This window comes from Rana temporaria, chromosome 2 (genome assembly GCF_905171775.1).
Source record: "Rana temporaria chromosome 2, aRanTem1.1, whole genome shotgun sequence".
Lineage (NCBI taxonomy): Eukaryota > Metazoa > Chordata > Amphibia > Anura > Ranidae > Rana > Rana temporaria.
The window spans coordinates 421,571,068-421,588,958 of NC_053490.1; the positions used below are offsets into that span (position 1 = coordinate 421,571,068).

The following is a 17,891-nucleotide window of genomic DNA, read 5'->3' on the forward strand; positions in this document are numbered from 1 at the left end:
TTGTAGCAATTTGCCAAATAAAAAAAACAAAAAAAACATACTATAACTGTTATATTGTAATGCATTGTAATGTATGGTCATGGTGATGTTGACTAACCATGTGCAGAATCCAGGCACTGAGGATTGTTAGGAAATCTTTCTCCATGTGTTTTCTCTACTTTCTCATTCAACCTTGACTATTTTTAATCCTTATGCTGATAGCATTAGTAAATACATAGGAAAGTATATAATATTTATTGTGTTTAACCCTTTTTTACATTTCTTCAATTACCTTCTGGTTTTCAGGCCTAGGCAATAGATGTCATACATTTCAGGGGTCTTTAGGAGAGGACAAGAAGTGGACAGGTTGGAAAAGCTGCTCCCCACCCCTCAGTCTCTTCAGCACCTAAGTAGCAGGGAGACAGCACCAGGGGGCCCCCAGAGCAGAAGCACTAACCCATACATAGAGTGCCAGAAAACTTGCTCAGTCTTAACCTTCTCCAGGATAGTCATACCCAATAAGGTCCTAAGGGGCGGAGCTTTGCCATAGCAGAACACAGCCGTGGACCTGTAAAGCACCCCATCAGCTAACTCATTCTAATGTTACAGGTGTGTAGAGGCAGGTAAACAGCTTGAACAGCCACTGTCTGCGTTTTGGGCCACTCACCTGTATCTGCATGCCTGTTTGTATGGACTTCAGTGTCTGTGTGAATGAGGTTTTAGCTTGCACATGCTAGATACTTTTTTAACAACTGGTTGTTTTTTTATAACAAAAAAATCTCACAATTGGGCGTTAAAACAATTTGTAAATGCTGAGGCTTGCTGCTGCCCTCTCCAACCTGATGCCCTAGTCTTTGACATACAAGGGCCTTAATGGTAATTACAGCTCTGTGCAGTATCATGCTTTTCTGATCCATAGGAATGAATTGTAACAACCAAAAATGTGATATCATTCAGTTCATAAAAGCTCTTAGTGTTCTATTTTATAGCACTGAGCTGATAGTGCTAACTGCTCTTCCCAGTACACCACAAAGTTCATCATCTTCACATGCCGACTGTGATAAGGAGACTGGGTTTTCAAGGAGTTCTGTCTGCTTAGTGCTTCATGATTGAAGTAGAGCTCCGTAATTGAAGGAGAAGCTGGTTACTTGACCAGGCTCCCCTCCTGCTTTTTTTCTTACTCTTGTTCCTCATTAAAGGAAAGAGTGGTAGGGGAAATCAAACCGCAGCTCCTGTGGGGATGGAGACCTAAACCTCTTGTGGCCATCTCAACTAAAATCCTTACGGATATCCACCAGCTGTTCCAACAGTGGAAAAGGAAGCTGAGAATTCTTCCTCTGAGACAAAGGTCCCTTGGGATAGAGCTCCTAAAGAAGAAATTATCTGAAAAGCAATTTACTTGCTTTAGAGTCCTGCAGCAAATGGAGAACTAAGCAAATTTGTTAAACATTACCCTGCGTGGGTATTTTCTTCCTAAATCAAGCCACGGTAAGGCCATACTGATGCTCTATACAGGGGGCACATATTAATTCCCAGTGTTTGTAAAATTTCAAAGCAAAGCAGCATGTCCATTGGAAAGACATGTGCATACATAAATATGGATTCATGTGTAAAAGTACACATGAAAAATGTATACAGTATATACTCGAGTATAAGCTGACCCGAGTATAAGCCAAGGCCCTAATTTTACCACAAAAAACTGTGAAGACCTATTGACTCGAGTATAAGCCTATGGTGAGAATGCAGCAGCTACTGTAAGTGGAAAAGAGGGTCAACAATGCCCATTTGCAGCCTCACTGTGCCCATTTGCACGCCTCACTGTGCCCATTTGCAGCTTCACTGTGCTTATGTCAAAGATTTGGGCACTCATTTCCTTCATTCAATACATGAGTGTACAAACAATATCAAGTGGCAAAGGTGCTAAGAACAATATCAGGTAAAGAATAATATGTCAGAACAGAGTTCAGAGAGGCTTGCACACAGCAAATAGTGTACTTTCACTGCTTATTTCCTGTGCTTGTTATTCTCAGTAGCTGGGTGCAATGGCTTTCATTATGCAAACATGATGTCTGCCCAAAAACTTGCATGCAAGAAAATTCAAAAGTTTAGTGTGTTGTCCCTTCCTTTTTGTGGTTCTGCAGCCCAACCTTACTGTGCACATTGCATCGTACCTGAATTCTGGACATGCTGTAGGCGTCCATTTTTCAAAACTCGCGGCTTCCTCCTCGTCCTGTTCCGTGATAGGCATTTGACACTGTGTTCCGCTACCGCCTATCATGGAGGTCCTCTCCTCTGAACACAGTGTCTGCTGGGAAACTGAGTCAGAGAATGAGAGGACCTCCGTGATATGTGGTAGCGGAACTCAGTGGCAAACGACTATCACGGAACGGAACGGGACCAGGAGGAAGCCGCGACTTTTGAAAAATGGACGCCTGCAGCACTTCAGGTACACTGACCCGAGTATAAGCCGAGGGGTGTATATTCAGTCCTAAAAAAAGGGCTGAAAAACTCGGCTTATACTTGAGTATATATGATATATTGCAAAATGCCTCAGAGGGAGGAGCCAATTGCGTCATGATTGGACATGATGGTCAGTAAAGCTGGCCAGCAGTTGAACATTGTGTTTGTACAGCTTCTGTTATCATAGACAACACGTGGCTTCCAAGCTTGGTTGGAATCTGGAGTTTACATTTGTCTACTGCTGGGATAGAGGATGGATGGTTCCTGGAGCAGAACTTGGCTATGGCTACATGGGCAATCCAAAGGCTGACATTGCTCCTAAAATCTTTTTGCATTATAGTAATGCTTAACCTCTGGCCTAGATCAAGTATACAGATCAGGAAATATAGTTGGAAGTCCTTATCTGTATACTTGTTCAGAGTCAGTGATTCAGTGGGTAGATTTACTAAAGATGTCTAAAATGTTCACTTTGCAAATTAGTTTAGGGCAAAGTGGTTACACCTGGCAGGACTGGGGTCGTCAGTTTGAAAAACCAACCACCGCACTACCTGCATGTAGTTTATATGTTCTTCATGTGCCTCTTTGAGCTTCCTCCGAGTACTCCCAGTTTCCTCCCATTTTCTGAAAACATGCTAGTAGGTTAATTGGCTCCTGTCCAAATTAGGCCTAGAATGTGTAAAAATGAAAGTGAGTTAGGGACCTTAGATTGTAAATCCCCTGAGGGCAGGGACTAATATGAATGTACAGTATATATATATAATGTGTATATATATATATATATATATATATATATATATATATATATATATATATATATATATATAGATAGAAAGTGCTGTGTAAATTGTCGCTGATTTATAAATACCTGTAATACAGTGTCTTGAAATAGTATTCATACCCCTTAAAATTTCCAACATCTTGTCATGTTGCACCCAAAAAACATGAATGTATTATATTGGAGTTTTATGTGATAGACCAACACAAAGTGGCACATAATTGTGAAAGGAAAATGATAAATGGTTTTACATTTTTTTTACAAATAAATATGTGAAAAGTGTGGCGTGCATTTGTATTCAGCCCCCTTTACTCTGATAGCCCGAACTAAAATCTAATTGAACCAATTGCCTTCAGAAGTCACCAAATAGTAAATAGAGCCCACCATAAAAATGTGGAGAAGGGTTAGGTTATAAAACAATATCCCAAGCTTTGAACATCTCGTGGAGCACTGTTCGATCCATCATCTGAAAATGGAAAGAGTATGGCACAACTACAAACCTACCAAGACATGGCCATCCATCTAAACTGACAGGCCGGGCAAGGAGAGCATTATTTTGAGAAGCAGCCAAGAGGCCCATGGTAACTCTGGACAAGCTGCAGAGATCCACAGCTCAGGTGGGGAAATCTGTCCACAGGAGAACTATTAGTCATGTACTCCAAAAATCTGACCTTTATGGAAGAGTGGCAAGAAGAAAGCCGTTGTTCAAAGAAAGCCATAAGAAGTCCCATTTGCAGTTTGCAAGAAGCCATGTTGGGGACATAGCAAACATGTGGAAGAAGGTGCTCTGGTCTGATGAGACAAAAGTTAAACTTTTTGGCCTAAAAGCAAAATGCTATGTGTGGCGAAAAGCTAATACTGCACATCACCCTGAACACACCATTCCCACTGTGAAACATGGTGGTGACAGCATCATGTTGTGGGGATACTTTTCTTCAGCAGAGACAAGTAAGCTGGTCAGAGTTGATAGGAGTTTGCAGAAGACTTGAGACTGGGGTGGAGGTTCACCTTCCAGCAGGACAACAACCCTAAACATACAGCCAGAGCTACAATGGAATGGTTTGAATCAAAGCATATTCATCTGTTAAAGCTTGAGCTATTTTGCAAGGAAGAATGGGCAAAGCTGGTAGACATTCTCAAAAAGACTAAGGCCTCGTACACACGACCATTTTCCTCGACAAAATCCATCAAGAAACTTGGTGACAGAGCTTTTTTGCCAAGGAAAACGGTTGTGTGTATGTTGTTCGTCGAGAAAACTGTCGTGGATCTCGACGAGAAAAAAAGAGAACAGGGAATCTCAATTTCCTCGTCGTGTTTCTCGTCGGGCTGGTTTACGACGAGAAACACGTTCGTGTGTATGCTTAGAAACCCACGCATGCTCAGAATAAAGTATGAGACGGGAGCGCACCTTCGGTAAAAGTAGCGTTCGTAATGGAGATAGCACATTCGTCACGCAGTAACAGACTGAAAAGCGCGAATCGTCACTCACCAAACTTTTACTAACACGCGGCAACACGAGATTAGCAAAAGCAGCCCCAAGGGTGGCGCCAATGGAATAGAACTTCCCCTTTATAGTGCCGTTGTACGTGTTGTACTTCACCGCGTTTTGAGAACGACGAGATTTTGTCTTGACAGTGTGTACGCAAAGAAAGCATGACAAGATTCTCGACAAGCCTGACAAGGAACTCGTTGAGGAAAACGATGTTTCTTTTACGACGAGTTTCTCGGTCGTGTGTACGAGGCCTGACAGCTGTAATTGCAGCAAAAGGAGATTCTACAAAGTATTGACTGAGCTAAGGCTGATTACAAATGCACGCCACACTTTTCACATATTTATTTGTAGAAAAAAAATTGGAAAACCATTTATCGTTTTACTTCCACTTCACAATTATGTGCCACTCTGTGTTGGTTTATCACAAAAATCCCAATAAATTACATTTATGTTTTTGGTTGTAACATGACAAAATGTGGAACATTTCTAAATGCATGAATACTTTTTCAAGACATTGTAAATAGTAAGTAAAATGGAGCTATGTGTACCAAACTAGCAAAAATGCTGTTGTTTGAATACCCAATTATCTGCAAGGGAAAATAAAAGTGAACACAGCTTCCCTCTATTTACTAAGCTTTTTAACCATTGTCTATTGCTTCCTTCCCCACACTAACTCTCTCCACTTCTCTACATCAAAGGCTTTTACCTAAATGTTGGCCAGTTTTTATAAATGAAACCCATTGTGTATTCAGTAGACACTGCTAATGTTTTTTTTGTTTATGGTCCTTTTAGCTGAATGTTATCATGTTATCATTCCTCTTAACAGGGTAAGTGCTGCGGAAGACTCAGCTTTTAGAGCTCTTCGAGAACAATTCTATGCCCATCGCTCTGACCTTATTAAAGCATTTAAAGAGTATGATCCAACTGGAACAGGTATAAACATGGTTTATCCAACAACCCTGTATGATGATGGGGAACAGGGGTAGTAGCTACTGTGAAAGTAACATAACTTATCACAAAAGATTAACTAATATATTTAAAACAGGAAAAATCTCCACTAGTGATTGGGCTAGAGCAGTGGAGGCGATTCTCCATCTAGACCTGCCATGGCGGACTTTACGTTCTCGTCTCGCAAGGTTGACACCTGACGGGAGTGTGGAATACATGTCTTGTTTTGAAGATCTTCAGATAGAAAAACCAATTAAAGAAGTGAGTAGTATTTTCTGTCTTTTTAGGATACTAATGCTCTAATGACCCATCATTAGTTGCACACGTCTGTATGAATACATTCCTGATAATCCCTAACCTCTGGGGAAATGGCTGTGCCTAGGCTGAGAGGTGCAATCCAGGAAAGTGATGTCATCCATCTGCTGTAGACAGAAGGAATGATTTCCTTAAAGGGGTTGTAAACCCTCATGTTTTTTCACCATAATGCATCCTATGCATTAAGGTGAAAAAACACCTTGCTCGCTCTCCCCACGGCTTCTCAGCTCTTCATTGGAAAGATTGATAGCAGCGCAGACTTTGGCTCCCGCTGCTGTCAATCAAATCCAATGACACGGCTGCCGGGGCCGAGTCATACACTCAGTGGCTATGGACGCCGAGTGTATGACACAGGAGTGCGCCCGCAAGGTAACCTCGGGATAGACCTTCCCAGAGGGCGTTATCTATTGCGAGGAGGAGCCACGAGAGCCGCTGTGGGACCACAGAAGAGGACGATCAGGACTACTCTATGCAAAACGAACTGTACAGTGGAGGTAGGTATGGCATGTTTGTTATTTAAAAAAAAAAAAAATTAACCTATAGTATCACTTTAAACTCATCTCCCCAGTTATCATTCATTCCCTAGCACTGTAACATTTTAGCAAGTCACAAAGTGAGAGGAGAAGCTGAAAGTTTTGGTGTTGTGAAAAGATAATCCTGCCTAAAAAAGACCACGTCCATCAATTTCATCGAAAATATAAATACTTGTAAAGTTGTATCCTCGGGACCTTAACCTCCTTAGCAGTAATCCCGAGTCTGGCTCGGGGTGAATTTTTTATACCAAAAGCGGTATCCCCGAGCCAGACTCGGGATTGCACAGATTACAGTACTGTATGAAATAATTACACACCCACTTTCTCCCTAGTGGTCTGCCCAGTGTCCTGCATGCAGTTTTATATAATAAAAACTGTTCTTTCTGCCTGGAAACTGGAGATTGTCCATAGCAACCAAAAAGTGTCCCTTTACATCAAAAGTGCTTTTAGACCAGCTAGAAAACAGCGATAATAAATTAGAATTACTTGCAGAATTGAGCGATAGCGATTTGTGGGGAAATTCATCATCAAATAATAAAAATAATGACAGCGACAATTCTGTAACTGAGCAAATTTCAGTGTTTTTGATTTGATTATATCATTGAATATTTTTTATTATAATTACATTATTATTTGTTATAATTATTTAGAGTTATTTATTATATTATAATTTATGATTTTGTGTTTCAAACTTTATCATATCAGGGATGTCTACTAGACTCTCTTGTTTGGACAGATTTAAGTGAGTTATTCCTAAGAATTACAGGCCTACAATATCAAACGCCAAATTTCCATGCAAAAAATTGTACCGCTTTTGATACAAAATTCCAGACATAATCATACTGCCAGGGAGGTTAAACCCGCAGTTGATCCAAAAGAAGCACAAAAAAACCCCTATAAAGTGTGGTACATTTTCTTATACCCCCTTCCTGACTAGGCCAATTTTCAGCTTCCAGGGCTGTTGCAATTTGAATGATATTTGCACGTTTATGCAACAGTGTACTCATGCAATCTTGAAATTTTTTGCTAAACAAACGAAAATAGATAGTTTTGAAAAAGCTTCTGATATAACATTTTGCAAATAAGTAATTTTTATTCTTCGCTGATGTGCATAGATGAGGCTTCACTGATAGGCGGCACTTATGGGCACTGATAAGGGGCACTGATAGGTGGAACCCAATACCCATTCGCATAGTGGGGGAGCCAGGATCATATTCCAATAAGCCCCCCCCCCAGACCCCTACAACCACTGGCCAGGGTTTTTGGGAAGAGGCCCTTGTCCCTATTATCACCCACCCCCCCCCATGTTGAGGGAATGCGGCCTGGTATGGTTCAGGAGTGGGGAGTACTCGCTTATCCCCTCCCTTTCCTGACTTGCTGGGCTACATGCTCGGATAAGAGTTTGGTATGAATTTTGGGGGGACGCCATTTTTTTTCTATTTTGGAATGGGGGGGTCCCCTCAGAATCCATACTAGACCAAGGGCCTGGTATTAACCTGGGGAGGGGGGAACCTCATGCCTTTTTTTCCCCACGATTTTTTTTGCCGGTGTTCTGTCGGGAAGTGCCTGTCTATCGAATAGTGCCTGGGTGGAACGGCGCATGCGCCGCACCGACCCTCAGAACAGCTGAGTTTACGATCAGATGTTGTCTCGCATGGCAGAGGCACATTCATGTAGGGGTGGATATTTACTTGAAGGGGTCGGATTTTTCAATGATGGGCAGTGCTGGGGGCGGAATTTTTATCGATGGCAAAAATAAATCTTTATCTGCTATTCATTTTGAAGGCTTGCGGGGCGTGTTTAGTGAATTGAAGGGCGGCTTTTTCTACATTAGATAAAGATTTCTTTAGTAGATTTCTTTGGCCATCGATAATAATTCCGCCCCAGCACTGCCCGTCATTGAAATATCCGCCCCTTCATGTAAATATCTGCCTCTTTTCTACATGAACGTGCCTCGGCAATGCAAGACAACAGCTGATCATAAACTCAGCTATGTTGAGGGTCTGATCTGCCAATGCGCAATTCCGGCTGGGCATTTTTTGATAGGGGGCATTTCTGTCCTTCAGCTCAGTTTCAGGGTCTTGGCAATCATCCTATAGTCTAGGCCATCTTAATGTAGAGCAACAATTCTTTTTTTCAGATTCCCCAGAGAGTTCTTTGCCATGAGGTGCCACGTTGAACTTTCAGTGACCAGTATGAGAGTGAGAGCGATTACACCAAATTTAACACACCTGCTCCCCATTCAGGAATGAGACCTTGTAACACTAACGAGTCACATGACACCGGGGCAGGAAAATGGCTAATTGGGCCCAATTTGGATATTTTCACTTAGAGGTGTACTCACTTTTGTTGCCAGCGGTTTAGACATTAATGGCTGTGAGTTGAGTTATTTTGAGAGGACAGAAAATGTACACTGTTATACAAGCTGTACACTCACTACTTTACATTGTAGCAAAGTGTCATTTCTTCAGTGTTGTCACATGAAAATATATAATAAAATATTTACAAAATGTGAGGGGTGTACTCACTTTTGTGAGACACTGTACATCTGCCCTGAGAATAATAAATACCAGATTGCAGATGCCATGTTTTAAAGAGTCTATAAAAATTAGAAACACTATCACCCATGGATGGAAACTATCTTTTTCAGTTTTATTCATATTTATTTTGTCTAAATGTTTTCCCAACTCTATGTGTGGGAGCAACTGTGGCGCACTTGAAATTGTGCTTGTTTTATCTACACAGAAATATTTAGATAGCTAGATATTTAATAGCCTTATGCTGGCCATACACACAAACTTTTGAAAAACGAACGTTCGGTCGTGACCGCAAATGATAGTGCCATCATGTAATGACCGATAAATCGTTCAGTGGACATAAAAAAAAAAATTGGTTCGTTTTTTTTTACATATACCTAGTGCAGAAGGTTCGGACGGGAAACACATTAACCTTCCGATTTATCGTTCGTACGGAAAAAAATGTTCAAATGTGCCCTTCGTTTTTTCGGCTCAAAAATGTCCCAACGGTTTTTGATTTTGTGCCCATTAACTGTTCGAAAAATGAAAGAACTGTCTAAATTGACCGAATTTCGGCCAAATTTTCGTATAGTGTATGGCCTGCATTACTTTCTTTTTTTGCCCATGATGAATTCTGACCCATTATCTTTTAGACATCCTATGTACTTAATAAATAAAGGAATATACTGTATTTATCGGCATATAACACGCACCTACATTTTAAGAGGGAAGTTTCAGGAAAAAACTTTTTTAACTAAACAACTTTGAATTAAATAAGGGTCAGTGCCCATCTGCAGCCTGATCAATGCCCATCTGCAGCACATCTCACCAATGCAGCCTTATCAATGTCCATCTCATCATGCAGCCTTATCAATGTCCATCTCATCATGCAGCCTTATCAATGCCCATCTCATCATGCAGCCTTATCAATACCCATCTCATCATGCAGCCTTATCAATGCCCCTTTTTAGCCTCAATGCAACCTCACCATCAAAGCAGCCTGGACAGAGCATGAAATCAGAGCCGTCATCTCCTATTCGGCTCTCACTCAGCACTGGCAGTCACACAGACACACACAGTCCCGCCCCCAACATCGGCATAGGACCAGCTCCTGTGATAGACAGAACACTCGTCCAATGCCAGTGGCGGAGGCGGGACTGTGTGTGTGACATGAGAGCTGAAGTGGAGATGGTGGCTCATGAATTTTGGCTGTTCGGCTCTCATTCGGCAGTCACACACACACAGTCCCGCCTCCACTATCGGCATTGGACCAGCTCCTGTGATACACAGAACACTGGTCCAATGCCAGTGGCAGAGGCGGGACTGTATGTGTGACGTGAGAGCCGAGTGATAGCCGAACAGGAGATGACGGCTCGTGAATTCTGGCTGTGTTCGTCCCCCTTCTTACCTTCCAAGGTACACTATCGGCGTATAACACACACCCGCGATTTGCCCCCTATTTTCAGGGGGAAAAAGTGTGTGTTATACGCCGATAAATACGGTAACTGGCGCAGCCAAAGAACATATAAAACAATACAAATTTTAATAAAATGGTCAAATGCTGCTGATACCACTAAACTGATAAAACTGCAATAGTGCAGTGCAATATCTGACTCCAATACTACTAAAACTACAGTGCTTATCATTCACTCAGATAAAAATATGTGCATATACATCTAATACTATGAAACAATTCAACATAAATCAAAGAATGCACAAAATGCAATACAAAAGAGTGTCCATATATAATAGAACTTCACGCTGTCATTTTACACAAACAATTCATGCAGTGATACAGTATATGTCATCCACCATTATATATATCCCACCAAGTCCCAACACCAGTGCACTCCAGGATAGGTCAGAGAAGGCGGGAGGGGAAATTTTTAAGAATCACACCTGAATGCTATGACCCCTGCATTACCAGTAGGTCACAAATGTGTTTCCCTTTAAGGGAGATAAGGTGGGTGGTCTGAAGTCAAACATTTTTTATCCTGGTATACCGCAATAGCAGTCTTCGCTCTCTGTGTTCTGGTGTTGGGAAGCACTAATTTTCGTTGGAAACTTTACTTACTTGGTGGAATATATATAATGGTGGATGATATATATCACTGCATGAACTGTTCATGTAAAATGACAGTGTGAGGTTCTATCATATTTGGACACTCTTTTGGATTGCATTCATGCATTGTTTGATTTATGTTGAATGGTTTCACAGTATTAGATGTATGTGCACATGATTTTATCCGAGTGGATAAGTACTGTATTTTTAGTAGTATTCGAGTTAGATGCGCTACATTATTACACTTTTTTGTCAGCATATGTGCTTAGATCTGCTTTTTTTTGCAAATAATATATTTTGTAAAATTTCTGGTAACATATTTCAAGTTTTTTATTTTTATTTTATTTGTCTTACTCTCTCTACATTTCATTTTACATTTTACATACCTGATTAACTTTTTGCAACTTTAGTTGCATTATTAGTTTTTTTTAAAATGATGAACATGTTTCTTTAATTTTATATTGTGTAAGTGCCCTTCCTTATTTTGTTTAGAGGTAGGTCACATAGGTTTTGTATTATTGAAACACTCCTATTTATATTCTGTTTATTTTGTAAACACTGTTTTATCCTTTTCTATGTTTTGGAGGGCAGCCCTCAGCATTGGGAAATCTCTTGTCAAGTGGACATAAAGCCTGACTATACCAATTCTTAAAAATGTTCCCTGTCACCTCCTCCTACCCATCCGGCCTAACCTTTATAAAAAAAGATCTGTGTATTCACTTATTTTCAATCCGCTCTGGTCCAGGCATTTGATCGTACGTAAGTGAGCACTTGACAATGACTGTGAATTACAGGAGCTGTAATGTCACCCATAGGCTCCCATGGCCCAGAGGTTGTCAGCATTCCATCCTCCGCAGCAGCAGCTCACTGACCTAGGGAAGCAGAAGCTGCAGGGTGACATGTGGGAGGGAACATTTTAAGGAATAGTTATACAGTGAGGAAAATAAGTATTTGAACACCCTGCTATTTTGCAAGTTCTCCCACTTGGAAATCATGGAGGGGTCTGAAATTGTCAGGTGCATGTCCACTGTGAGAGACATAATCAAAAAAAGAAATTCCAGAAATCACAATTTATGATTTTTTAACTATTTATTTGTATGATACAGCTGCAAATAAGTATTTGAACACCTGTCTATCAGCTAGAATTCTGACCCTCAAAGACCTGTTAGTCTGCCTTTAAAATGTCCACCTCCACTCCATTTATTATCCTAAATTAGATGCACCTGTTTGAGGTCATTAGCTGCATAAAGACACCTGTCCACCCCATACAATCAGTAAGAATCCAACTACTAACATGGCCAAGACCAAAGAGCTGTCCAAAGACACTAGAGACAAAATTGTACACCTCCACAAGGCTGGAACGGGCTACGGGGAAATTGCCAAGCAGCTTGGTGAAAAAAGGTCCACTGTTGGAGCAATCATTAGAAAATGGAAGAAGCTAAACATGACTGTCAATCTCCCTCGGACTGGGGCTCCATGCAAAATCTCACCTCGTGGGGTCTCAATGATCCTAAGAAAGGTGAGAAATCAGCCCAGGACTACACGGGAGGAGCTGGTCAATGACCTGAAAAGAGCTGGGACCACCGTTTCCAAGGTTACTGTTGGTAATACACTAAGACGTCATGGTTTGAAATCATGCATGGCACGGAAGGTTCCCCTGCTTAAACCAGCACATGTCAAGGCCCGTCTTAAGTTTGCCAATGACCATTTGGATGATCCAGAGGAGTCATGGGAGAAAGTCATGTGGTCAGATGAGACCAAAATAGAACTTTTTGGTCATAATTCCACTAACCGTGTTTGGAGGAAGAAGAATGATGAGTACCATCCCAAGAACACCATCCCTACTGTGAAGCATGGGGGTGGTAGCATCATGCTTTGGGGGTGTTTTTCTGCACATGGGATAGGGCGACTGCACTGTATTAAGGAGAGGATGACCGGGGCCATGTATTGCGAGATTTTGGGCAACAACCTCCTTCCCTCAGTTAGAGCTTTGAAGATGGGTCGAGGCTGGGTCTTCCAACATGACAATGACCCGAAGCACACAGCCAGGATAACCAAGGAGTGGCTCTGTAAGAAGCATGGCAAGGTTCTGGCGTGGCCTAGCCAGTCTCCAGACCTAAACCCAATAGAGAATCTTTGGAGGGAGCTCAAACTCCGTGTTTCTCAGCGACAGCCCAGAAACCTGACTGATCTAGAGAAGATCTGTGTGGAGGAGTGGGCCAAAATCCCTCCTCCAGTGTGTGCAAACCTGGTGAAAAACTACAAGAAACGTTTGACCTCTGTAATTGCAAACAAAGGCTACTGTACCAAATATTAACATTGATTTTCTCAGGTGTTCAAATACTTATTTGCAGCTGTATCATACAAATAAATAGTTAAAAAAATCATACATTGTGATTTCTGGATTTTTTTATTTTGATTATGTCTCTCACAGTGGACATGCACCTACGATAACAATTTCAGACCCCTCCATGATTTCCAAGTGGGAGAACTTGCAAAATAGCAGGGTGTTCAAATACTTATTTTCCTCACTGTAGTTTAGGTGCATTTCTTCCACCTTAAAATTCCTTGATTTTGTCTTACAAATATGTGCTTGTTGATTATATGTTGGGTCATGTTATGGCAATGGTCACTACCCAGACTTTTATTATACATTGTTATACTTTGTTTTGCAAACTAGGTGCAACCAAGCTTGGTAGAAACATTGTACAGATACAGAGCAGACTTGGAGAGCATATTCAATATAATTGACAAGGATCACTCAGGTAAACTGATATCTTGTAGTAAGCATATCTATTAAATGTTTTCTGTTTCTTGGAAATATAACATTTCATAGGATACTCACCCAAACCCTTTTATAAGAAAGCATTTTAATTATAAAATGTAATCATTGAAAAACGGTGTAACTTATTGTCAGTGTTGTGCACAAAAGCACCTACTAGTATTATTTTGCAGGAAAATATATATACCATATATAGACAAGGAATTTTGCACCACCTTCCATGCCATATGGACCAACATCTTTGGTGTCTGAATTGTACACTGGAATCTCTAGGGCAGTGCTTTTTTTTAGTCACGGACCCTTTTAGGAATCTGATGAAAGCTATAGCTATGGAGCTACCCTCCCCAGAAATATTCACATAAACACAACTTTGTATACAATGATTATATTTACTTTATTTTTTTAAAATAAATTCGCCCATACAAAGATGACATATAACATGTTTGAATAAAGTAAACTACTACTACTACTACTAGAAAATGATGATCAGCACTTGCTGCTCCCACAGCAAGCTGCTTTCTGTGGTAGCACTCATGTGGGCTCGCTCCAAAGACAGGCTTTTTGTGTCCATAGACACATACATCGGTACTGCAAATCGGCACAGAATTGGATCGAAAGAGGAGCCAGGTAAGTATTTAAGGAGAATGCTGGAGGGAGCTGATCATGGAACAAAGAATACATTAACCTCATGCCTTTAGAACCACTTCAAATAAACCGATCATTTAGTCAATCAGTTACCGTATATACTCGAATATAAGCCGGGGTACCTAATTTCTCTTATCGTCCATGGACGGACACAGCTCCTTAAATCTTGACAAGTGGGTTATGTTCCCTGTTTACAGGAGAGGACTAGGCAGAAACATGTTAAATAGTTAAATACATGTTACATTAACAGAGTTGAACAGCCCCGCCCAGGGGGCGGTCCCTCCAGACATAACCCTCCTCACTGCAGCTTGCAGCCTCAGTTTCGTTCTGCCTAGCAAAGGAGAAGGACGTATGGCTCCCTTTGGGCCCAGCGCCCTGAGGAGAAATTTTATTTTATTTTACTTTACTTTTTCTTGAAGAATCTTCTTTCAACTGTTGGCTGAGAGACAGGCTGGATATTATAGATCCTTGTAGTCTACTCAGTCCGACCAGCAAGCGTGGGCACACCTTTGCAAAGAGGCTTGGTCTGCCACGCCATACCTCATGACTCCTGAGGTGGCCGGTGAGCTTTGCTCCGAGGTCCACATATGACTGAGCTGTGGTGTTGTCTCAATCACAGTGGACCGGGCCGACAGCTACCTCCATTGCGGTTGTAGGTCTGTCAGGAATGCGTCAGCGAGTCCTCGCTCGGACGGGTAAGTACAGTCCCTCCTGCTTCGGTGGGTTGGTACAGCTGGGCATTCCTGGGGTTTGGGGGTCCCTTCTCCCTTCCCTGCTCCTTTCCCTTGCTGCATTGCTAACATTGCCGCTGTCAGGGGGGAGGGGGCCTTCCTGAGGGGACTGTGTTATCTGGCCTGTGCTTTTTCTTTTTTGTATTGGGCTTTCCTGTGAGGTAAAAAGCCTTGTGATGAGCACAGATGTTTATGATTATACTTCAGCAGACGCTGACTGATTGGTGACACCTGTAATGGTTTTGCTTTTTATGCTGTATCTGTGACTTGTCCTTAAATAAAACAGCCCTAGGAGGCTTTTCCTGTTTAAACACAGGTCCCTGCAAAAGTTACCTCACGGTTCTTTTCCTCTCACAGGCAGCACTGGGCAGTCTCCTCCTGAGGGAGTCCCCTGGTTACCCCTGGTCAGCGCAGCAAGTGAGTGAGAGGCCCTGTATGGGGCTCTAGGAGCTTTTGTCTATTTGTATGGACAGGTGTGCATATTATAATACACACTATGTAAATATTGGAGTCAGTATCTGGGTCCTTCCCCACATGCTGGTGGTGGCAGCAGGTGTTAGCACCTGTGATTCCCACAGAGTTTTTATTGTTAGTCCTGGACACAGTTTGTGCCAGGGTGGGGGTGGACTGCGGGCGGGCGGTAAAAGAGTGCCCCCTTCCCCCGTTATCCCCTGGGGAATGCTCTGTTATGGAGCCATGGACTAGGTACCTAGTTAAAAAAAAAAAAAAAAAAAAAAAGGCAGAATAAGGCATTTATGGGTGCGCTTTTTACTGCTGCAAGGGACTCTCCTAAGCTGCATAGTGCAGCTGGGTTTCCGCCGAGGGCTCGGTCTTTTTTGGATCACACAAATCAGACCGCTGTGTAGGTTTTTTCCTTCTGTGCCCTTCTTTGATAACTTCTGAGATGCGGAATGAGAAAAGCCACTGAGGGCTTTTGTAGTCCCTCACCGCCGGGCGGGAACCCCTACTTGTATGGATCTGACTGATAGAAGATCCGAAGTACTGACCCGTTCCATGTTTACCATGCTGGGGTCTGGCTTGCGGCCTATTGTGGCCACTACACTGGGGTCTCAGTGGTCGCTGGCGCTATTTTTTTTGGGAGATTTTTCAATTACATTGAAAACTCCCATTGGCGCCCATTTTGTCGTAGCCACGCTATGGCGCAGCTTACATTGTGCTGGCCTTTTTCCTGTGGCCGCGTTCTGAACGCTCGGCGGCCATCTTGGAGTAGTCCTGACCCCTAGTGCTGTATACAACTCACAGAGTGAGCATTTTGCACCAGACAGTGGAGGAGCACCGACTCTCTCCTGAGGTTATTAGCCTAGCGGACCAGCTGGTCCAGGGCCTCATATAGGTCTGTGATGCTTCATTGAATGCTGCGCCCTTGTTATCCAGGGCGTCTGTTTCAGAATGGTTTTATGCACACGGTGGTGTAGTGCTTAACTCCATTACTTGGCAGCAAAAGAGTCATTGGTTCAAATCTGCACACTGACGCCAATCTGCCTGGAGCTTGCATTGTCGCTCCCTGTGTCTGTGTGGGTTTCCTCCGGGTACTCCGGTTTCCTCCAAAGACATGTGTGCATACACCTACATAATATACATACACACTATGTGTGTGTGTATTATTTAGGGGCAACCCTCCCAGGCCGTCAAAGGCCCAGCTGGGGGACTAATCTGTCCCTGGGTGCATAAGCCGATCACGCCGGCACCCAAATCCTGCCAATGTATATAGCCTTCCCTCCCTGTCTCTAGGTGGGAGGGGCGGCTTGCAGGTTCACAATTCAGTGAAACCTCCCTGCTCTACGACTAGTGGGTCTGCGAGGTGGTCTCTTCGGAGTACTAGATAGGGTTTCCTCCTATCCACAGAACAAAGTTCTGTCCTTGTGTCTTCCCCTCCCGGCACGTCGGTCTGCCTTGGGCAGTGTGGGATTTGCTAAGCTGCAAGGTAATTTTACCTTTCCTGCAGGACGAGAGTTTTGGGGTTTTCTATGGGCCTCAGGCCCTAAATACCTTTGTGAACGTCGGGTAGTTCCGCATGGAATCCATTTGTTCGGTGGTAGCTGCGCTTCATCCGGGGGATGTCCTGACGTCCTCGGACATCAGGGACGCATACATGCATGTCCCGTTTTGCACATGTCACAGTGTTTTTTTCTGTGCTTCGTGATGAGAGAAGGGTCTCTGTCAGCCTGTGGCCCTCCCTTTTGATCTGGCGTCAGCACCATGGGTTTTCAGCTAGGAGCTCGCACTTATTTGAATTTTGTTGGGACAGCGAGGCTTTGCCTCATTGGCTACTTTGACGACTTTCTTCTGAGAGCAGCTTCTGTCTCCGACCTAGTGGATAGGTTATTCCCATTCAGACCCTCCGAAGATTCGGGTGGATGTTAAACGTTTAGGCCAGAAAGTGTAGCTCAGTGGCAGCAAGCCTGCCCTACATGTGTGCGACCCAGGGTTCAAATTATGGGCATGCTAGGTTCCGACTCAGCGTTGGAGTATCTAGTGTTGATCCAGACTCCTCAGTGGCAAAGGTCCTTCTTCCCCTGGAGAAATTGCAGACTCTTCAGTCTGCGGAGAAGGTATTGGCATCACGCAATCGGTCTTCTCTCCGGGCGCCTGCTGGTTCATGGTCTGTGGGTAGCCTACTTCAAGGTGGTAC

The 17,891-nt window shown here is 42.8% G+C and overlaps 1 protein-coding gene across 1 annotated transcript in view; it reads left to right on the forward strand.

Moving 5' to 3' along the window:
- Window positions 1-17,891, forward strand: part of PPEF1 (protein phosphatase with EF-hand domain 1) — a 95,301-nt gene that overhangs the window by 73,917 nt on the left and 3,493 nt on the right. Inside the window, 3 exon segments of the mRNA XM_040339429.1 lie at window positions 5,533-5,639; window positions 5,752-5,915; window positions 13,761-13,845. Of these exon segments, the coding sequence (XP_040195363.1) occupies window positions 5,533-5,639; window positions 5,752-5,915; window positions 13,761-13,845 (356 nt within the window).